The sequence below is a fragment of the Protopterus annectens genome, chromosome 4.part1, assembly GCF_019279795.1.
Source record: "Protopterus annectens isolate FY-2018-M chromosome 4.part1, PAN1.0, whole genome shotgun sequence".
NCBI classification, from domain to species: Eukaryota; Metazoa; Chordata; order Ceratodontiformes; family Protopteridae; genus Protopterus; species Protopterus annectens.
The window spans coordinates 360191258-360215123 of NC_056734.1; the positions used below are offsets into that span (position 1 = coordinate 360191258).

General features: G+C 44.1%; 1 protein-coding gene across 1 annotated transcript in view; it reads right to left on the bottom strand.

The window, feature by feature from the left end:
* DNAJC19 (DnaJ heat shock protein family (Hsp40) member C19) overlaps nt 1–23866 on the bottom strand; it is a 630746-nt gene that overhangs the window by 146482 nt on the left and 460398 nt on the right. The window contains exon 5 of the mRNA XM_044070178.1: nt 5218–5288. Within this exon, the coding sequence (XP_043926113.1) occupies nt 5218–5288 (71 nt within the window). The remainder of the gene's footprint in view (nt 1–5217; nt 5289–23866) is intronic.

Genomic DNA, 23866 nt, shown 5'->3' on the forward strand with positions numbered 1-23866 from the left:
TCTGCCCTTGCAGTCACTCTGTCCAAGGGAACATCAGTACCCACCAGCAGTTGTGGCTCACCTTCAGTCTCAGTGCTATAGGGTAGCTCCCTACCTGATGTAACTACCACACCAGTCCTAGCTTGAAGTCTGTGGTCTGTGTGGGACACCCAGGGCTACCAGACCCAGATGCTTGTCTCCAAGCCTGACTGTGTGTAACTGTATGCACAGAAGGTACTGCATTATCAAAACCATTCCCTATCATCAGGACATCTGCAGGGATATCCTCAAACACACCTACTTGCTTTCTTCCTTTTCCACCTTCCCAGTCAAGGTGAACCCTAGCCAAAGGTATTTGAAATGGGGTCCCTCCTACTGCTCTGACTGGAGTAGACAGCCCAAGCAAGTAGTGCTCTTCTTTAACTATTGCAGGCTTCACAATGGTTAGGTCAGATGCTGTCTCTCTCTCTCTCTCTCTCTCTCTGCAGTGGCCTGTTTCCCATTTATTAAGATAGGATATAACTGCTTGTGGTAGTTTGGTACCCTTTTTGTCTTCAGTCAACTTACTGCTGGCATTCTGTCATTCCCACTTACTGGCTTTCCCACCTTTTGTTCCCCACCTTGCCTCCATGGACATCTATATGCCACATGCCCCCACTGGTTGCATTTAAAACATTTAATCCTTGATCCTGGCCATGTACCTGAACTAGTGGCTTCCCCTGGTTTACTATCAAAATTACGGGTGAAGGTTTGGCAACCATGGGATGTCGAATTCCAGTTGGGTGAACCTCATGTGGCTGAACCTTCATGTGTGCGAGGGCCCGATCTGTGAATGCTCTGTGCATTCACATATATGTGGTCGGTGTTGTAAGTACAGATCGTGGTGCAGTGCGGATTGGGAAATGTACCCCTTTCTCCACTGTAGTGAGATCTCTGAGTTGGAATATATAATTTGCAGGGGGTGTGGGGGTGTAGGGGGACTTGCCCCCCTGCAAAAACATGTAGTTTAGTGTTGTGCAGTACGTTCATACTGCTCACAACCAGAACTACAGTTACTGTTCTTACAGGTGTGGGACGAACGGTATGTCAGATTATGTTGATATGAATTATCAGCATGTTATACGACACACTGAATTGATCAGTGTTCCACCTTCGGTCATGTTTTTTTGGTGTTTTGGATGTTTTCTGTGTTGCTTGTCTCTCATGACAGTAAACTGCTTCCCCTGCTACTGGCAGACTCTGTTGGGGTGGTTTAGGCAGACCACCATGGGTTCCCTTAGACCCTTGTGCATCACTGGATATATCTTTCCTGTGCAGTGATGCCCTGCTTGCTAGGTACAGGTCGCCCTTTTTCCCCAACTCCTCTGCAGTCCTGCATTCCCTGCCAACCAGATCCTCATGTCCTCAGGCAAAGTGCTAAGGGCTTGTTCCCTCACCAAAAGGTCTGCCAGCCCATCAAAACTGGTGACCTGACACTGACTCACCCATCTATGAAAATAAGTGCTTAACTCAACAACATATTCACACACAATTTCATCTGCCTTGCGTCTATGCTCAAGAAACATTTTTCTATAAGCTTCAGGTGTTAACTTAAAAGAATCTAATAAACAATTCTTAACAGTGTTATAATATAAGCAATCAGTGTCAGACAATTTAGAAATAGCAGTTACAGCTTTATCATGGAGTAAGGGGGTCAGAAACCGTACCCAGAGCCCTTGGTCAACATTATACTGTTTACATACCTTTTCATACATATGAATGAAACTATCAAAATTATCACCCTAAGTGTGGAAGAAATTTACTGATCTTTGTTGCTTCTGGGGTTCAGTTACTCCTTTCCCCATTACTCCAGGACCCTGGTGAGGAGTCAGCATGTCCTTTTCATGTTGCCTCTGCCTCTCATTTTCTTCAGCCTCCAGACATCTCAGTCTCTCTGCTGATTTTGATTTCACCACCAAATGCCACAGCCTCCCTACTGACTCTATTTCCAAACGTTTGGCCTCCAGTTCAAGTCTCTAACTCCAGATGGATTTTTAAGTCCTCTGTGGAAAGACTGAACTGTCCATTTCCTGACGGCTGTATAGCCCAAAGGCCAGTTGTACTCCTTGCAGATTGCTGGTCTGTGATGTAGCTGTGACTAAGGCTGCAATCATTTCTGCTTCAGTCAATCCTTTGTCTTGGCACATTTCAGCAAACTGGCTCTTGGTTAGCTTGCCATACGCCTCTGCTGACATCCTTGCCTGCTCTCCCTGACTAACTAAGCTAACAAAAAATAAATAAAACTATTGTGATGTGAAACTAAGAATGTACTATCAATCAGCCACATAGTGAAAAAACACCTTCTTTAGTGACTACTGTTTATAGGCTACAGGAGTTCAATATCCACACCACTGAATCCAAATATGTGATGCAGTGATCCCATCACTGCCAGCCAATAAATGTAATGCCCCACCACTGGACCGGTAACCAAGGAGCCTCAATCCTCATCACTGGCAACAGTGGGGGCGTACATCGCGAGGATGGCAGGTACACAAAATACTTCCAGATGCAGCTCTCTGCATCAAGTGCAATTTCCCTTAGGACCACACACAGACCACAGCCAGTCTGGGGTTGGTTTCTCCTTATTTTCCAGATCCTCAATAAGACTCCCCACTGGCACAGCTATAGAGTTGAGATCTCAGCTGAGTGGCCAAGCCAAGACCTCCAACACTCTCTCTGTCCAACCAGTGCTTTGTGTCCCTGCCCAAGTAGCTGACACAAACACTCTTGGAGACTTGTTTTAAACACACACACACCTGGTAAAGGCTGGCACAAGTTTATTATCTATGCCCCTCCTTCTGCCCAGACTATAAGGTAGTTATTACTGCCACCAGTCGACTCCTTATCAGCTACTTTAAGGCCTTTAACAAAGGGTGTCCAATCTTGCTATGTAATGTTACTATCAATACAAATGGTAGTTTGACCAAGAGCAAGGCTATTAACCGAGGCCTACACAGTGTCACCAAATAAATATTCGCATACCCTCAGAGCTTAAATATGTCTAGACAGACCAGCCACAATGAAAGGTTCAAAGATATTTTATAACAAATAATAAAAGAAGAAAATACTAAATATATATTTACAGTAACATCAAAATTCAAAATCAAAGGAAATATTTAAAACAACACCACAGGACAGACTCAAAGAAAGAAAATCATCTAAATTAATCTTTGCCATTCCTGATTACATCTAAAAGAATTATGCTGTTCCCTAGTACATATACTTAGTTAGAGCAGCAAGGCAGATGTGGTGAGTGGATCTTGATGTCGTCAGGTCAGAGACAGAATACAGAATGCAGCCTCTCTCTCAGAGACATTTTAAATTAATATCTCAAATATTACTACTGGGGTAGCTTGCAGAATGACATCATTTCTTGTCATCTGACTCTATCCCAGGTAAACCCCCACTGTTGAAAGCTAGCAGTATTTAGCATCCACCTGTTAAAATACATAGACAAGGGCTTTTCCTCAGATCTGTACAGGTGTTGGAAGCCATAAAACAATTAAACACTTCCACATCTCATGCCTAGTAGCTATTTGTCCTTCAAGACGACATAGAGAGCTCCCTAGTATACACATCCTGTCTCTTGCTGTTAAAGTAATTTAATTTCAACTATTTTTCTGAAGTTTTGAAAGTTAACCTCCTGTGTTCCAGTTTCCTCCTGTTAAAATATATACATTATATACAAATATATACATTCAAACAGTTACAATAGTGTACATACTTTTCTGTTCTATTCCAACAGGGTACACTGTGGATATATTTCAAACAGCATTTTGTAAAATACCTCTTCAGCACGTCTGTACAAACCATCTTATATGACATACAGCTCTAATGCATTTGTACACAAACATGTTACATGAATCATGTTGATATTCACAAATGACATATAATTACTGACAAAATTCCAGACAGCTGGGCTGGCAGTTCTTTCGTTACACTTCTATATTAATCATGTTAATATTCATAAATGATGTTAATATTCACAAATGCCATATAATTATTTACAGAATTCCGGTTAGCTGTGCTGGCAGTACTTCCTTTGTCACAACTTCATAAAAGGAGCAATGAGCTCACACCATCTTCTGATCGCTGCCTTGCATTTTCTATAATTCTAGGATTTAGTACTTTTTTACTTCTTGCTTATCCTGTATTTTGATGAGAAAGTCTGTAGTTTCTTGCTCCAGTCTACAGAAACTAAACATTTTGGGGAATTTAGAAATTTAAGAATTTGGATCTAAAAAAGTAGTCTTGACGGACTGCATTGTCTTACCCTTTTACAACAGTTTCTTGAAAACTTCTTCAGCAGATTGTCCAAATAGGATAGCCTTGTCCAGGAGTGCATTAATGAGTTATGTCTTTAAATGGTCTGGAAGAGGTTATGACCGCAACTAAACCTGACTCTAAATAACAGACCCTGAAGCTGTTGCCCTGCTTGATGCATTCACAGCATCATAACTACATTTCCTGAGTGCTTGGCAACATGGCCTGATGGTCACAGAGTTTAAGCATCTTCTGCTTCTAACATTTATCCTGTATCCCTCTGCCTTAACCATAATCTTTTCCAGCAGAGATTGCTGGAGGATAACACATGGGTCTATCAGTTTAAGGCTGTGAAAGATAAGGTAGCAAAAGGGTACACTATTATCCAAAAGATGTCTAATATCCTACTCTTGTCAATGGGAAAAAGGTTCCTGGATGGAATTGCAATATATCCCTTGTTGGCATCCAGGGACACCAAATATGTATTAGACAAAGCACTCTTATAAAGCAATTTATAGGAATCCCTGAATTTATAGAAGCAGTCAAGTTTCCTAGGGGCAGGGAAAGGATGTCTGCCTCCACAGATAAATTGGTAAAGACATCTTCCATCACATCCATGACTCAAGGAACAGCAACTATGCTAGGTTTAAGAAAGCCCGTGAAAGCCATATACCTGATACGGGACTCTTGTGTATCTCTTAGTCTCCCACTAGAACTACTACAATGTGGAACAAGTCTGACAGTGCATCTTCTTTCTGGGACATGGATATTTCTAAGGATAATCTTCTATTACACCTCTGACAACTCAGTGAAAAGTGGATATGTTATTTATTCTTCCAATTTCATAGAGAAACAGACCATAGGTACGTTATCAATATTAATTACTTTCTGTGACCATGATTTATATGAATTTCCAGTCTTGACAGATTTACTTACCTCTGTCTGGGTGATTCAAAACCATAATTCTTCTGTGAGCTTCCCTTATCTTTCCTTTATTAGCTGTAGGACTAGAATACAAAAAAAAAACAATTATGCAACTGAAAATTGTAAACAACTCTGTCTAATGATTAGCCTTCATGAATCTGCTGCCCCTGTAACACTCACCAGCAAAAGTGGAAGAATGAAGTATCCACATGTTTAATGCATGCATGTAAGATGATACCAACCAACAAACCTCTAAAGACAGTCACAGTAGCTACACAATAACTTACTATAACAGAAGAAAATACAGTTTTGTAAAATCTTACCATTAAAGTAGATGTCATCTTCACTGCTGCAGTATTCCTTACATAAGGAATACTCTGCCATGGGTAGCCCAATATCCAGCCAGTATACCAAAGCTTTAGGTTTCCCAGGATGTTGTACGTTACAAGTATGCTCCCCACTCACAGTGTAGGGCATAAAGGTGACATATGGACATACATACCTCAGAAACGAATAGTCCCAGGAGGAACATGTGGATCCAGAAGGAAAAAACAAGGACAGAAAAAGGGGGAGGAGGCAGTAAATACTGCAAAAGTGAAGAGGAGAATGTCTAACTGTACTATGTACTTCTATATTACTGTTGTAGTACTATTTACATAAAGGAGAGTACGTAAGCTCAAGAGGAATCCTGGTAGGAGAAAGGCCCAGAAGAACCCACCAGAAAACCATGCTGGATAGCTCTGGCAAAGCCAGCTCATGCTCTAGAAACATCCAATTTGTAATGCTTTGAAAAAGTATGGACAAAAGACCAAGTAGCAGCCTCAAGGATAGAAGGGGTACCCAAGCCTATAAGAACCAGAGGAAGCCACAGCCCTATTAGAATGAGCCTTTACTAAGGTTTTTTTCATGAAAGGAGTAATAAAAATAAATGCCCTTAGAGACCCATGAAGAAACTGTCTGCTTGGTAACAGCCAAACCTAGAGACCCAGTAAGAAAAGAAACAAAAAGTTACTCAGACTTGCAAATGACCTTAGTCTTATCCAAATAAAACTTGAGCTGTTTATGCAAATTCAAGGTGTAAAGAACCTTCTCACTAGCAGACTGCAGAGAAGGAAAAAATGTGGGTAAGTTAATAGACTGATTAAGAAACAATTCATTAACCAGCTTAGGCATAAAAGAAGGATTACTACAAAGAGACATCATGTCCCTATGCAAAACTAAAAACAGGAGTAACAACCATAATGTCCTGAAGCTCAGACACTCTCTTAGCTGAAGTGAGGGCCAAAAGAACAGTCTACATTGTACAAAGTTGCAATGAATCTGAAGCTGCAGGCTCAAAAGGAGCCCCAGTCAGTTTTTCAAGAACAAAATTAAGGTCCCAGAAAAGAGGGACAGATTTCCTGGGAGGTCTAATATGAAGGACACCTTTAAGCAGTTGTTTGGCCTCAAACCTTGTGGCCAGATGGGGAGACAAAGGCAGACAAGCAGAATGGAGCTGAAAAGTGAGCTTTAACTGAAGAATATGCCAACCCAGCATGAAGGAATTCACACAAATAAGACAGAACCAGAGGAATCTCCACAGAAAGTGAATCCTGGTAATGAGCAAAGCACCAGACAGAAAATCACTTCCAGCTGAACATATGCGATTTCCAAAAGGAGCAAAACACTATCACCCACAGTGTCAGCTGAAGAGTGGACAACTGAGGATGGATGAGAGACCCCGTGTCTTGTGTGAGTAGGTCCACCCTGTGAGGTAACTTGTGGTGATTGCCCCTGGCTAGGTGCAGAAGCAGTGGGAACCAATGCTGTCTGGGCCAAAAGACAGCCATCAGCAAGATTTCGGGGGACTCTTGCTCTATCTTTAGTAGGAGCTTCACATGAGAGGAAGGGGAGGGAAGGTGTAGAGAAACATCCCCTTCCAAGAAAAAAAAATAGTATGTCCACCTTCCAGGCCAGAGGACTTGGGACTCTGAAGCAAAAAGGAGGAAGTTGTCTTTTCAAAAGGGGACAAAAAGGTCTACCTGAGGAGTACCCTACTGGTGGACAATGTCCAACAAAAACACATCTCCATGTAGCATCCATTTGTGCACCTGTGTTATCGACCTGCTCAGAGAGTCTGCCACAATATTTTACTCTGAAGTAATATAAACAGCCTGAAGATTCACCTAACACCCAGTCTGCACAAAAGGTAGGACCGCATACCCCCTTGTTTGTTGATGTACCATATTACTATGGTATTGTCTGTAAAGATTTTTTTTTAGAGGCCCTAGAAGAAAAAGGGCATGAAAGACCTGAAGGCCAAGAGAAGAGCTCTCACCTCCTTGATGATGATGTGGTCTGACCTCTGAAGAATGGGCCAGAGATGCTGCACCTTGAAAAGGCCAAAAGAAGCACCCTACCCAGTGTCTGAAGCATCTGGAAAAAGTTCCTAAGTGGGGACTTGGGACTGATAAGGAAGTCCAGGGTTAACAGACAGCTGGATGAATCCACCACTGAAGCTCTAACTTGAGGCAGGGAACAAGGGGGACTAGAAAGTCTACAGGATGACAGTGTTGCAGCCAAACTAACTTTAGAAACCACTGTGACTTTTTCATATGGAGTCTGGCTAGAGGAAGCATAGGAATGGTGGAAGCCATGAATCCCAGAGCCCTCAGAAATTCCCTGGCTGTAACTATGCCTCAAAGAACAAGGGACTGAAAAACGGCAATTAGAGCAACAGCCTTGGGTGGTAGTAGTGAAGCCAGCATAGGAAAGGTTTGGAGCCTACAACAGAAAAAAAACATGATCTAGGGAGGAGTCAGGACAGATTTCTGGAAATTTATGATAAACCCTAGGCTTTGCCAAAGGTCCAGAATGGGCCTCCAGGTGAGTTCTTTCATGGGAACTAGAAACATTCTGGAATAAAACCCCTTTTGGGGAGTGGGAAAGTTTGGATGGTGCCTCGAGACAAAAAGGCCTGAAGTACATCTGGAAAGAAAGGCAGTTGTTCCTGAGGAGGTTGAGGAATGCCCAGAAAAGGAGGAAGAGATTTCAACAGCATGAAGTATCCCTGATGGATGACTTAGAAAGGAGGGAAGTAGGTAGTCAAGACAGAACCTGGCTTATCTGGAAAAATTTCTGAGTAGACGGAGTCTAGATTTAGCAAAAGGAGCCCATCTAGAACCCTTTTTACATTTTGGGGGAGGGCAAGACTGTCTATGAACAAAAGCAGGCTTAGAGAAATAATTCCTCTGAAATTTAGGAATAGGGGAAACAAAAAAATGCATCAATTCCTGCAAGACCTTGCTTTTTTCTTAATGGGACTTAAAAATCTCAGCAGCTACAGAACCAAAGAGATTTTTATTATCAAGGGGATCATCCATCAATTTAGCCTTAATATCATCAGGCAAAGGCTGGAGGCAAACCCATGAATAGCACCTCGACAGAACCAAAAGCAGCAGCTCTAGAAGAAGCATCAGCTGCATCATACCTACATTTAATAGAATGATCAGCCACTTGGGAAGAGAAGCAAAACAAAGAGAGGGCTGAAACCTTCCCCTCACAATCAGAAAGGTTGGGGACAACCTGAGAGACTTGAAATGGAAAGCTAAGACATAGCTGGTCATATGGGTCTGATAATTAATAGCTCAAAAAGCAAAGGTAGCAGCAATATAAACCTTTTTGCCAGCTGTTCCATGGCCCTACTGTTCTTGTCAGAAGAAATAAATTTAGTAAAAGGCAAGAGCTTAGAAAGTTTGTCAGAAGAGACAGACACAGTAGAGGGATCAGCAGAGGGACATTTGTAGAGAAACTTACATACATCAGGCACTTTATAAAACCTGTCAGGCTTTTTTAAAGGCTGGAGGTTGTGAATCAGGAGCCTGAGAAGCCACTGAAAAAGTATCCAACAAGGCAGCTAAGACCGGAGGAACAGCAGAGTGCTTAGAGGACTCTATCTAGACGAGGTCATAATATATTTTCTGGATGTCAGAAATTGACAACATTCCCATTTCAAGAATTCCATCATACAAGAAACAGTATCCCCAAAAAAGAGTTTCTCAAAGGCAGTATATGGGCTAATGGAATCTGCTTCCTCAGAACCAAAATCCAGTGAAGAAGTAATCTGAGATGAGTATTCCAAAGACTCTTCCCCGGAGCCCAAGTTTTAACCATAAGAGTCCTGCTCCCTAGGTCTCTTAACTGCAGTAGATGACCAAGGGGGAGTAGAGACAGAAACTCCCTGGAGGAAGACTTCAAGGCCACAAGTGCATTAAACAACCTGTGCAAAATCCTGACACTCATGCTGGGGAACTTTGAGAGCAGGAGAGATGTTTAGTTTTCTATTGCTTCTTTAAAAGGATGTCATCCCTAAAGACCTTAGGAGGCTCGGACTCTTGCCGACACTCAATCAATGTAGTTACAATCTCCTCCCAAATGAGAATCTGTGGAACACTCCTCGATATGATCAGCTGAGGTTCCCCCCCCAACATCTGCAATGGATGTCTATAGAGCCTAAGAACATACCAGAAACCAGATCCATTCCAGCATCCAACACTGTTGCCTTCACCAGCCTCAAGGGATGTCCGGGGGAGCCAGTACAGCAGCCGAATCTGACCCAACTTTTTTGGTCTTTTACTTGGTAGATCGCTGACGCTCAGGACAGGATGATTCCACCATCGTACACTGCTCCAACAACTTAATACATTGGTTCACCGAGCAGATAGACAAGGACAGACAACTATGAAGGGTCTTACAGACAAATGCTTGACAAATTGAGCACTTAGTATGGTTGTGAGAAGCACCCAAGCAAAAACAACACTACTCATGACTATCCTTATGGGGTATCCATCTCCCATACTGACATTTTTCCTTTTTGCATAACATGTAAACTTGCAAACCAAAGGAAAAAAAAAGAGAGGGGGATGGGCTTGGCATATTGGTTAAGGTCTTTGTCTCTTAGACACAGGGTTTGATTCTGACCTTGGGTTATTGGCTAGGCTTAAAATGGCCTTTCAGGGTAGTCAGCTAGTATTCATCTATGAATCTATAAGAAAACCTCAGCGGGACACTTTTCTGAAAACAGCTTGGTAACCAGCACAAACAAAGGATCGTTCAGACTGCTGATCTAAGACGGCGTTCAGACTGGTGGCAAAGGGGTTCTGAGGTATTTATGTCCGTACATCTCATTTATGTCCTACACTGTGAGTGGGGAGCATACATGTGATATATGACGTCCTAGAAAACCTAAGGCTTTGGTATACTGGCTGGATGATGGGCTACGCTTGGCAGGGGATCCCTTATGTAAAGAATACTGCAGCAGTGATATGAAAGAACATCTTTAAGAGGCCTTTGCAATTGATAACACATGAAGACAGAGGCAAATTGTACATCTACCATCTAGTACTGAAGAAAGTGCAGTTGTATAAGTAAACTTACCATAACAGTAGATACTTGAATGATCACTGTTGCAGTAGCTTAAAGCTATATGGGTTGTATCCTGCAAGGGATACAACATCCAGCCAGCTTCACAGCTTTCAGAACACCTTCCAAGCATGCAAACAGTCAGCTGTAGCACACAGGATGTGCACTACACCCTTCACAGCTTTTCTGCCAATACAGAGTGGGCACTAAAGCAGAGATAAGATGATACTAACAATGTAACAATAAAAAGTCTACACCATAGCATAAAACGAACACACAAAAATAAGGAGAATGGAGGAAGGAATGGCTTCTGCAGTAGCGATCATTAGAATATCTACTGTTACCATATGTTTACCTTCACAACTGTATTATGTTCTTCATAAGGACCACTGCTGCAGTTAACCTAAGCTATATAGAAGATTACAATAGCTGAAACTGACAAGGAAGAAGGAATAATGAGGGTCCAGGAGCTCCTGAAGAATGGCCCTAGCAAAGTCTGTTCAAGACCTACAGAAGGAATCCAGTTTATGATGCTTTGTAAAAGTACACACAGAGGATCAAGTTGCTGCTTCTAGAATCCATCCCTTTCCAAAAAGCCAAAGATGAAACAAAGTCCCTGGTACAGTGAGCCTTGACCCTTCCACTCATGAGGGTATAACAAAAGTTAGAAAGCTTTTGACAACCATTTTGAAATAAGTTTTGTTTCAACACAGGTTGTTCCTTTTTTAACTTCACAAGAAATGAAAGTACAGTTGTGTAAAATCTTTCCATAACAGTAAATGTCCTTCTCTTCACTGTTGCAGTATTATTCATCTAAGGGATCTCCTGTCAAAGATAGCTAAATGTCTGGCCAGTATACCAAAGCCTTCAGCTCTTATAGGCACTGTACATCACACACATGCTCCCCGAGCAAGACTCAGGGCATAAAGGTGAGATACAGCTACAACCATTCAGAACTGAAAAAGCCCCTACAGCAACAAAATACTCTCAGGGACCAAGAGGAACATGTGTATCCAGAAGGAAAAATAAAGGAAGGAGGGCGAAGAGCCTCTCTGCCAGGAGGGCAACCAGAGCACAGGGCACAAGACAAAGGGGGAAGGACCAAATACTGCAACAAAAAGAGAAGGACATGTATAGGTTCATAGGTTGGTGCTAGGCTATCAGCCCTAGGGCCTATACAAGCCTAGCCATAACAATTCCCTGGCTATTTCTTCCCACACAATTAATTCCCTGGACCCCTGTCTAGCAGGGCGACTGACGTGATCCCTGGGGTGAATTTCCTTTCTCCCATCCAATTGTCAAGGTTCCTTTTGAAGAGGGCCAAAGAGATTACTGTTATGCTAAGATTTTACACAACCGTATTATGCCCATCCATATCACTGTTGCAATATTCTTCGCCTGCAAGAGAGTACAAGAGTTCAAGAGGAAGCCGGGGGGGAGGCACAGAGCAACCCTTTATAAACTCATGCAGGACAGCCCTGGCAAAGCTTGCTCTGGGCCTGAAATAACATCCAACTTCTAATGTTTAGTGAAAGCATGAAGACAGGACACAGTAGCAGCCTCAAGGATAGAATTGGTATCCAGACCCTTGTCTTTAGAGATGAGGAAAGACATTTGCCATGAAAAGAATAACAAAAGAAAATCTAAATAATGTCTGAGCTGTCTATGCAAATCCATAGTGTGAAGAACCTTCTCACAGGCAGACTGCAGAGAGGGAAAAAAGGAAGGAAGATGAATGAAGTAATTAAACGGGCAACTCATTAACCACCTTAGACATAAAAGATGGATTAGTGCAGCGAGGTAACCTGCCTCTCTGAAAAGTTAAAAATGGGAATAGCCATGAGAGCCTGAAGTTTCAACATCCACTTGGCAGATGGAAGGCTGTTCTTTTGGCTTTTACAAGTGCAATGTTCCAAGGAAGCTGAATAAGCAGGCTCAAAGAAGCCCAAGTCAATTTTTCAGGGACAAAACTGATGTCTCAAGAAGGTGAAAAAGGCTTCCTGTGGTTCAGATATGAAGGATGCCTTTAAGAAATTTTTTAACTTCAAAAAAATTTCTCCAAAGCCAACTTCACGCTTCTTAAGACAGAAGTGGCAAACTTCACGACACCCATGCAGATGGACAACAGAGGTACGACTGCTGAATCCTACACCAATGCACTTTATAAGCACTTACACGAGTGCATGGATCGTGCTATCCCTAACAGAACCAAGATGCTAGCCTCCAAAAAAAGGAAGCCAATCTGGTGGTCCCCTGCCATAAACAAACTTTACAACAGAAGAAAGAAACTGATGAAAAAGAGTAAAATCCCATGATTCGAGGAACTCCCTGGTCAGCCTCAGTAAGAAGCTGAGATCCCTCATAAAATCCTCCAAAGCTAGTTACGAAAACAAAATCGCCATTGTTTCTAAAGACAACCACAAAGCATTCTATAGCTATGTCAAGAATCTCAATGGCAACACTCAGATCTCCTCTGAGTTACAGCACAATGGCACTAAATACAAAAAACCAAATGATATTGCCAACATCCTGGCAGATAGGTTCAGTGCTAACTTTACCCCCCTCTCACCCCCTAAAGGGACCATCTCTATACCGAAAGAATGCAAAATTCCTGTAATTACGGCTGCACAGGTAAAAGCCACACTCTCCAAAGCTAGAACACAGCATCCATGGGACCTGACAACATCCCAGGCTGCGTTCTACACGAGCTACAGAACGAACTGGCACTTCACCTAAGTACCGTGTTCAATCATAGCCTCACCTCAGGTTTTGTGCCCACTGAATGGCGATCAGTGACGGTTATCCCACTCTACAAAGGGGGGTCCACCACGGACCCCAGGAACTATCGCCCCATTAGCCTGACGAGCCTGGTCTGCAAAGCCATGGAACATATCATCATGGAACTTATAAACAAAGACATTGGTAATCTCCAAACTCTGGACCCCACCCAGTTCGGGTTTGTAAAAGGCAGACCATGTCTCCTAAACCTGACAGACTTCTTTGAAGCAATCACCAAAGCCGCAGATGAGGGTACGGTGGTTCACACAGCCTATCTAAATCTTGCAAAGGCTTTCGGCACCATCCCCCACTCTGGAATTATAGATTACCTCACTAAACTAGGTATAAATCCCTATGTCACAAGATGGGTTGCCAACTGGCTCACTGACAGAACCCACACTGTGAAAGTAGCAGACTCCAAATCAGACTTCAGACCAGTGACAAGTGGAGTACCACAGAGTTCAGTCCTGGGTCCTCTGTTTGGTATCTGAAGTACAGGCTAACAAAGGTGGTCTTTGGTTAATGAAGTTCGCAGATGACTGCAAACTAGGAACCATAATCGGAACTCCTAACAATGTGGACATCCTACAAAAGGGCCTCATTGAGACAGATACCTGGTGTCAAAGCCATGGCCTCAAGCTCAATGCCAAAAAGTGCGCTGTCATCCCTTTTGGTAAAAACTCTGTACCCATGAGCTACCACACAGGCGGTAGTCTACTTAACACCGAAAGTGTGATAAGACACCTTGGGACACAGGTGGACAGTAGTCTATCCTTTGATAATCACATCGCCACAGTAGTCGGGAAATCCTTCTATGTGGCATACCTCATCACAAAGGGTTTCTCATCCAGGAAAAAAAGAGGCAGTTGTTCCCCTCTACTCATCACTCATTAGACCCATTTTAGAGAACAATGCCCCTTTTGGTATATACCTCACAAGACATCTACAACTGGAAAGGGTGCAGAAATACCTCACAAAGAGGATTACCGGCATCCAACAGAAGCCCTATGCAGACGGTCTCAAACAACTCCAGGTTTACTCCATCACATATCACCTACTCAGAGGCGATCTCTGCTAACATACAAAGCTATGTCAAATCCAGAGCTGTTGGACATGCTCCACTTAAAGAAATCCCAATCCCTCCGAGCTACACAATCTAGGGACCTAAACCTTGTCACCACAATTAAGAGAACATGCTGGAGGGATAGATTCTTGTTCCAGAGACTTCCCATACTCTGGAACAAACTACCCATCTATATCAAACAAAGCTCCACATTAGCACTCTTCAAGAAAAAGCTTGATTATTGGATGGGAAATAGGAAATTCACCCCACTGATCACTTCTGTGGTTCTGCTCGACAGGGGCACAGGAAAATAATTTTCTTGGGTGGTGAAATCAGGGTACCTTTTTGGCTAGGCTTATATAGGCCCTAGGGCCAATAGCCTAGTACCTACCTACACCTAGCGGCCAGAGGAGGAGTCAAGGGCAGAAAAGCAGAGTTTAAATGAAAAATATGCCTACCCAGCATGGAGCAGATCACACAGATAAGCGAGAACCAGAGGAACCTTCACATTTAAGGGGATCCAGATGGCAAAAGAGGCACCAGACAGAAAATCTTTTCCATTTGGACATATAGGATTTTCTGGTAAAGGGTTTCCTGGCCTCCTGCAAAACCCAAAGTGCATCCTCAGAAAAGAGGTGCCTAAAAAGGATCAAAACCCTATCACCAACAGTGTCTGTTGAAGAGTGGACAGGCGAGGATGGAGAAGAGATCCCTTGTCTTGGGTGAGAAGATCACACAGTGAGGTAACTGCCCCTGGCCAGTGAGAGGGAAGGGGGAACCAATGCTGCCTGAGCCAAAAGGGAGTCACCACCTAGATTATGGGAGACTCCCCCCTGATCTTGTGCAGAACTTGTGGTAACCCAGGTAGTGGGGGAGAGCATACAGAAACATCCCCTTCCAAGGAAAAAGACAAGGCATCTACTTTCCAAGCCAGAGGACTTGGGACTCTGGAACACAATAGAGGAAGTTGTCTGTTCAGCGGGGAGGTGAGGAGATCTACCTGAGGAATACCCCACCAACTGGACAATGTCTGGGAACACATCTCTCTGAAGCATCCATTTGTAAGCTTGTGTTCTGGATCCGTTTGTAGAATCTGCCAGAAGACTGTACTCTGAATCAAAATAAACTGCCTGTAGAGTCACTTGATACTGGATAGCTCATTTCCAAACCTGAAGACCCAGTCTGCAAAAGAGCTACGACCTCATGTCCCCCTGCTTGTTGACATACCACATTGCTGTGGTATTGTCAGTGAAGACTTTGAGAGGCCTAGGATGAAAGAGGAAATGAAAAGCTTGCACAGTCAAAAGCAGAGCCCTCATCTCTTTTATATTGATATGATCTGATCTCTGACAAGGAAACCAGAGAACTTTGACCTTTAAGGGGCCACAAAAGGCACCCCACCCCATGTCTGAGCTGTCCATGAAAAGCTCCTGAGCAGTAACTAGAGGTGGGAACTGGAGGCTGAAAAGAAAGCCCTGGATTGAGAAACAGAGAAAGATTAATCCACCACTGAATCTCAATCTGGAGATGGGGAAGAAAAGGAAAGTACAGTTGTGTACACTTACCATAAATGTAGATGTTCGAGTGTATTCACTGTTGCAGTCATCACTTGTGGGTTATCCCTGCTGTGGTAACCCTCGGCCGGCCCAAATACAAGAGTGAATGTTTTTCTGCGTCGGCTGCTGTCGCTTGCTGACTGACGTCAGGTTGTCAGTGCTATAAAGGAAGGCAGCTGACGCCATTACATCAGTTTTTCTTGCACTAACCAGTCAGAGGCCCAAGTAAATAAGGTAAAATGGTCCTGATGGCTAAAAGCCACCATTAGAAGCTTATGTCCCTAAAGAAAGAAGATATAAGGGAGAAGGAGGGAGAGAAACCAGGACTGCAACACTGAATACACTCTAACATCTATATTTATGGTAAGTGTACACAACTGTACTACGTTCTTTGCATTTCACTGTTGCAGTCTTCACCTGTGGGAGGATTCTTAAAGCTGAGGAGAGGGGTGGTAGGATTAGTAAGAGACCTAGGAATTGGTCAGCATGCCCTGTAGAACTGCAGAGGCAAACCCTGCCCTAGCCTTAGAAAATAAAGGTAGGTGGTAGTGCTTGGTAATGGGTAGGTGGTAGTGCTTGGTAATGGCATGGACAGAAGTCCAGCTGGCAGCTTCCAGGATGTCCCTGGTGGGAACTCCTCTGAGGAATGCTGTGGAAGTGGAGGCTGCCCTAGTGGAATAGGCTCGAATAGACTTAGGTGGGGGTTTCCCATGTAAATCTGTAGCAGAAATGGATAGTGTGGTTTCTATTTGGAAATGGTTTGTTTAGAAATGGGCTTCCCCTCTGCTCCTGGGGCAAAGCTGACAAGCAGTTGGTCTGTTGTCCTGAAGGGTTTAGTATGGTCCAGATAATATCTGAGCTGTCTGTACACATCTAGTGAGAGCAGAATTCTTTCCCCCTTCTTCTGAGAGTTTGGAAAGAAGATGGGTAGATGTATGGCTTGGTTGAGAGTCACATTAGATACCACCTTCGGCATAACGGAGGGATTAGTCCTCAGGGAGACCCTGTCTGCATGGAAGATGATGAAGGGCTCAGTGGGCATCAGTGCCTGAAGTTCTGAAACCCTTCTGGCTGAGGTGATAGCTAGGAGAAAAGCAGTCTTCCAGGAGAGGTATCTTAGTTCTGCTGAAACAACAAGTTCAAAGGGTGGTAAGGTTAATTTTTCCAAAACATAATTCAGGTCCCAGGCTGGAGTAGGTGGCCTCCTGGGAGGTCTAATATTAGAAGCCCCTTTAAGGAAATGTTTAATCAAAGGATGGGAGAACAGGGGCTGTTCTGTATCAAAATGAGCTGAAATGGCTGAGGCGTGGATTTTAATAGAGGAGAAGGAGAGGCCACTATTAAGTAGCTCCGCTAGTTTGTCCAAGAGAAGAGGGATGGAAGGTTGTGAGGTATTGCCCCCTCTGGACTGGCTCCAGTTGCAGAATCTTTTCCATTTTCCTGCGTAAGATTTTCTGGTGCTGGGCCTTCTGGCCTCTGTGATAATGTCTAGGACCTGTTTGGTTAACAGGGGCCCCTTGTTTGCCTTTAGAGTATTAGCCATGCTGACAGTCAGAGTCTGCAAGTCTGGGTGCAGCATTCCCCCCCACCTGAGTCAAGAGGTCTGAGATCAGGGGAAGGAGGGAAGGCTGTAATATCAGACTGCGCAGTAAGGGGTACCAATGTTGTCTGGGCCAATCTGGAGCAATGAGGATGGCCTTTGGTCTCTCCTCCCTTATGTTGATCAGTGCATTGGGAATTAAAGGCAGAGGAGGGAATGCGTACACAAAGAGGGTGTTCCAGAGGAAGGTCAAGGCATCCACCTTCCACGTTAGGTGGTGATGCTCCCTGGTGCAGAATTTTTTAGGCTGATGATTGAGATGCGAAGCAAAGAGATCCACCTCCGGAGTCCCCCATGCCTGAGTGATTTGTAAAAAGATTTTTCTGTGGAGCTGCCATTTGTGGGGGGGGGGGGGTCCAGTAAGTTTCTGCTTAAGTGGTCTGCCAGGGTGTTGTTGATCCCTGGTAGGCATTGGGCTATTAGTTGTAATCCCATGGAAAAGGCTGTCAGCCAGAGGTTCATGGCTAGCCTACACAGAGGGTAAGACTGGGTCCCTCCCTGCTTGGTGATGTACCACATTACTGTGGTGTTGTCTATTATGATGAGGAGAACCCCTGGCTTGAGATGGGGTTTGAAGGAAGTCAGAGCCTTTTGTACTGCCATCATTTCCTTTTGGTTGATGTGTAAGGGAAAGTGCTGGGCATCCCAAAGACCTTGGGTGTACCTGCCTTCTAGGTGAGTGTCCCAAGCAATGTCTGGAGCGTCGATGGTAACGGTCTGCTCGGTTGGGCGGAGTGTGAAGGAAGGACCCTTGTTCTGGGCACAGGCCCCTGGCCACCAGAAAAGCTCGGCCCTTATACAGGGGATCAGAGGGTGAGAGGTCTCTAGAGGTTGAGAGTGCTGACACCAAAGGTTCTTTAGTTACCACTGAAGTTTTCTCATGTGAAGCCTGGCCAGAGGAATTAGAAGGATGCAAGATGCCATGTACCCCAAGGCTTGCAGGAACTTCCTCACAGTGAGGTGACTTCTGGAAGCCAGCTGGGTAAAGAAGAGAGGCAGGAAGCTCTGCTTTTCTGGGGATAGGAAGGCCATTTGGGATGCTCTGTCCAGCAATGCTCTCAAGAAAATGATCTTCCTGAAGGGCAATTGCTTTGATTTCTTCTCGTTGATGGTGTACTCTAAGGAGGTTAGGAGGGTTTTGACAAAGAGGAGGTCCTTGAGGAGCTTTACTTTGCAATCTGCCTGAATGAGGCAGTCGTCCAGATAAGGGTAAATTATATTATTCTGTCAGCAAAAGGCTATGACCAGGGCTAAGCATTTGGTGAATACCCTGAGAGCAGTAGATAAGCCAAAGGGTAGCGCAGAGAACTGAAAGTGTTGTGAGCCTGCACTGAAGTGAAGGAATTTCCTGCAGGATTCCGGTATGGGGGTGTGGGGGTAGGCATCTTTTAGCTCTAGGGTAACTAACCAGGCATTTGTTGTCAGCATACGCAGCAGATGCTGCAAAGTTAGCATTATGAATTTGGGGACCACCAGGGAGGTGTTCAGAATGGATAGATCCAGGATGGGGCACCAAGTGCCCTCTTTTCTGGGAACACGGAATAGTCTAGAATAAAAGCCTTTGCCTGTTTGATCTGAGGGGACAGATTCTACTGCCCCTTGTGTAAGAGAGTTTGGACTTGTTTCAATTCCTCTGCCCACTGATTTGTAGGTAAGCCTGGGTACCCTCTTGGAATTGGGAGTTCGTTGAAGGAGAATTTGTATCCCTGAAAAATTATCTTTAAGACCCATTGGTCCTTTGTTACAGAAAGCCAATTTTCTTTGCAGAGGGAGAGACTTCCTCCTAGTTTTTGGTGGGTGGGGAGAGGAGAGGGAGTCATTAAGAGTTTCTGCCATAGAGGGATGGCTAGAACTCCTTGCCTCTGGAGCAGAAGTGGGCCACTATTTGGCTCTCTGCTGTCCCTGGGATAGGAGTCTAGATGGTCTGTCCCTCCAGGGCTTAACATGCCCCTGTCTGCTAAGTGCAGGAAAGGCCCAGTGCTTTGAGTGAAAATTCCTACTGAACCTAGGAGGTTGCACCTGAAAGATATCTTTTATTGTTTGCATAGATTTTGCTTTGTCTTCCATCTTTTTAAACACCTCTTCTGCTTTTACTCCAAACAAGCGGCACTTATCCAAGGGTGTATCAAGTAATTAGATTTGATATGATCAGGGAGAAGTTGTTCCTTCAACCATGCATGTCTCCTAATGAGAGATCCTGACACTGCTGCCCTGCTTGAAGCTTCTAGGGCATCATATCCACACTGTAATGAATGTTTGGCCACTTGACAAGTAGAGTGCAGTAAATCTGCAAACTCTTTCAAATTGGTACAGACAGGAAAGGTTGATATTGTTTGTTTTAATAGTTCCAAAGTGTGTTGTTGATATTTTAACATGTGGAACTGACAGTTGAGTGCTCTGATAGTTAAGGTTGCAGAGGTGTATACTTTTTACTCCATCTGTCCAGAGCTCTGGAGTTCTTGTTAGAAAGAATAGGATTTTTTGCAGAACTAGCCTTAGCTCCTTTTGGTCCCTGTGTAATGACCTCCAGGTCTGTAGCAGGATTTCTGTACAGGTATTTGAGAGAATCTGGTACTCTGTAAAACCCATCAGGGTTACTGGGAGCAGGTGGGAGGGCATCAGGAGCCAAGCTGAATTCATGGAAGACATCATTCACGATCTCTAAGATTGGGGGGGGGGGGGGTGGCCAAGGTCTGTGCTGCGGCAGGTCTAGAAACTCTGTTAGTCTTTTCTTAGACTGAGGGAAGTCCTGGGATTCCCAGTAGAAATGTTCCCTGAGGGTGTGAAGGGTTTCCCCAAACGAAAGATCTTCTGGTTGGGAGACAGAAGGAATGGATTCCTCTACATCTGAATCCTCATAAGCAGTCAGAGGTGGTTGTTCCTCTTCAAAATCTGAATAATCAGACTCCTCAGACTCATGTTCTGTCAGTACTTCAGGAGAAAGGTCTCTTTTCCTTTTAGAAGTTGTAGCCTGACTACCCTTGATAAGGGTGATAAGATCTTCTGCATTTTAAGCATTTGAGGTCGGGGTGATGGAGCAGGAGTAAAATGGTGGCTACAGGTAAATTTCCTAGGAGTGGCCTTGCTTCTAGGCCTAAAATTATCCATTGGTCTGAGAGAAATGGTAGTCGGATGAGAAGACGTTGTTTTTGTACAGATTTGGTAGGGTGAAAAACCTCATCGGAAGCTGGTGCCTAGTCGCGGCTCTGGACCCAACCGGGGCAGAGACAACCAAAGGCTCATAAGACATAAAAGATTTCTGCGGTATACCGGACTCCGAAAGGGTCTCAGTAAAGGCCTGTGAAAGTATCGGATCGGGCATCAGGGGCTGCAAATGCACCTCAATGAATTCCAGAGAAGTGGCGACCTGCTTAGCGGTAAAGTCATCGGAAGGCTTAGCCTTGTGTGGTCTGTTTCTATCTTTAGCCTTTATCCTTACATTTTTTTGGAATGTCTACGGATGCCATTTCGGAATGCAAAGACAGAAGATGAAAATACCTGGCTACAATAAGAGCTCTACGACGAATGGTTCTCATGTTAAAGAGGGCACAGACCCGGCAACGTGGGACGTCGTAGTCTGGGCTTAATCAAATGACGCAGTATGAATGGAAGTCTTGGTGTGGGCTTTGCTTTCCACAGGCGAGACAATTGTTAACTTTTTCGGACATTGGTTAGTGCAAGAAAAAAGGACCCCCAAAGCGTTATTTAGTTTTAGACCTTTTCAGCTGTAATTCAAATTCTGGTAGCGACCGACCGGCACACTTGCAAACTGCTTCTACTTTGGGCTCCATGGCAAGAAAGACTGATGTAATGGTGTTGGATGCCTTCCTTTATAGCACTGATGACCTGACGTCAGTCAGCAAGTGACAAAGTACAGTTTTGTACCTACCATAAATGTAGATGTTCGAAGATCCACATTGCTGCAGTCCTAACACTTGGGTAGTCCGCTGTCCCAGTCGGCCCGAATACCAAAGTATAAGGCTGACGTCGGTCAAGGCGCATTTGTCTGACATCAGGACGTCAGGGTACAAATGCGCATGACCGACGTCATATCCTCAGTCTTTTCTTGCCCCAGATGTCAGAAGACCCTAAAAAGATAAGGCCAAAACCAAAAAACGCCAAAACACTCCTGTGCCTAAAATATGTACAATATATACAAATGTACAAAAATAGAACCTCACCCACACAACCACCCCTAAACACAGAGGGAAGGAGGGAGGATTGGACTGCAGCAATGTGGATCTTGAACATCTACATTTATGGTAGGTACAAAACTGTACTATGTTCTTCATCTCACATTGCTGCAGTCCTAACACTTGGGTAGAATCCCAAAGCAGAGGTAAGGGAGGATGGCTAAACTATAATGAAGCAGGAGCTGCCAAAATGCCCTGCAACACAGCAGTGGCAAAACCAGCCCTGGACTTAGAATAGAGAGGAAGGTGGTAATGCTTGGAGAAAGTATGCACTGAACTCCAAGTAGCTGCCTCCAAAATATCCTTAGTTGCCACCCCCCCTTAGAAATGTTGTTGAAGTGGCAGTAGCCCTAGTGGAATGAGGCCTAATCCCAGCTGGAATCTCCTTGCCATGATGGGAGTAACAGAATGCAATGCAAAACCCAATCCACTTAGATATAGTTTGTTTTGACACAGGCTTGCCCTGAGAACTCAAAGCAAAAGAAACAAACAACTGCTGAGACTGTCTAAAATCCCTAGTCCTGCTTAAATAATAACGCAACTGCCTGTGTACATCCAAAGTGTGCAAAATCTTTTCCCCCCTATTTTGGGGATCTGCATAAAAAGTAGGCAAATGAATAGTTTGGTTTAAAGCCACACTAGAAACCACCTTAGGCATAAATGAAGGATTAGTACGTAATGATACCCTATCCTTATGAAAAATCAAAAAAGGCTCCACCGCCATAAGGGCCTGCAATTCAGAAACCCTTCTTGCAGAAGTAATGGCCAACAAAAAAGCAGTCTTCCATGACAAGTATTTCAACTCAGCAGTAGCCGAGGCTCAAAAGGTTGTAGAGTAAGTTTCTCCAACACAAAATTGAGGTCCCAAGCAGGAGTAGGAGCTCTTCGTGGGGGTCTTATATTCTTTGCCCCTCTAAGAAATTGCTTGAACAAAGGATGAGAAAACAATGGTGGGTCACAATCATAGTGAGCCGAAATTGCTGCAGCATGAATCTTAATGGAAGAGAAAGACAAACCTTTGTCCAATAGCTCAGTAAGATATTGAAGAGCCACACTCAAATTAGGCTCAGAAACATCCAAATCCTTTGCTGCACTCCAAAATAAAAATCTCTTCCATTTTTCTGCATACACTTTACGTGTACTAGGTCTTCTGGCTTCCATAATCACATTCAAAACTTGTTGAGGAAGTTGAGACCTGCTGTGGTTCAAAACAGAATATGCCAGGCTGTTAGATGAAGAGAGTGAAGCTTGACATTGAGTAGATGACCGTCCCTCTGAGACAAAAGGTGTGGAATTAAAGGTAAAGGCCATGGAGGCTTTCTTACCAGATTCCTCAGTAATGGGTACCAGTGTTGCCGAGGCCAATCTGGAGCTATCAAAATCATCCTTGGCTTGTCTTGTCTGACCTTTAGGAGTACCTTTGGGAGGAGAGGCAGAGGTGGAAAGGCATACACATGAAGATTTTCCCAACTGAACGAAAGAGCATCCACTTTCCAAGCTGTGTGATGAAAACTTTTCGTGCAAAACTTTGGCAGCTGGTGGTTTAGTGGAGAAGCGAACAGATCTATGTCTGGAGTTCCCCATGACACTGTCAATTTTAAAATACATGAAGATCCAGTTTCCACTGTGGGGATCCATGATTCGCCTGCTTAACACATCTGCTAAGGAGTTCTGTGCTCCTGGCAGAAACCTTGCCTGAAGAGTAAGCTGCAAGCTGAGCGCAGTCTCCCACAAAATCATTGCTTGCCTGCATAGAGGATAAGAATGTGTTCCCCCTTGCTTGTTGATGTACCACATGACAGTTGTGTTGTCTGTTAGAATCAACACCTGCCCTGGAAGAAGTAACTCCTTGAAAGCCATCAATGCAAACTGGACTGCTAACATCTCCTTCATGTTGATATGTAGATGCTGTAGTCTGGCAGGCCACTTGTCTTGTATCCACTTTCCATTCAGATGAGCTCCCAAGCTATGTCTGAGGCATCTGTCGTTAGAATCTGACTCGCCTCTGGCCGGGTCACAGAGAGTCCCTTGTTTAGGTGACATTCCTGAGCCCACCACAAAAATTCCTTTT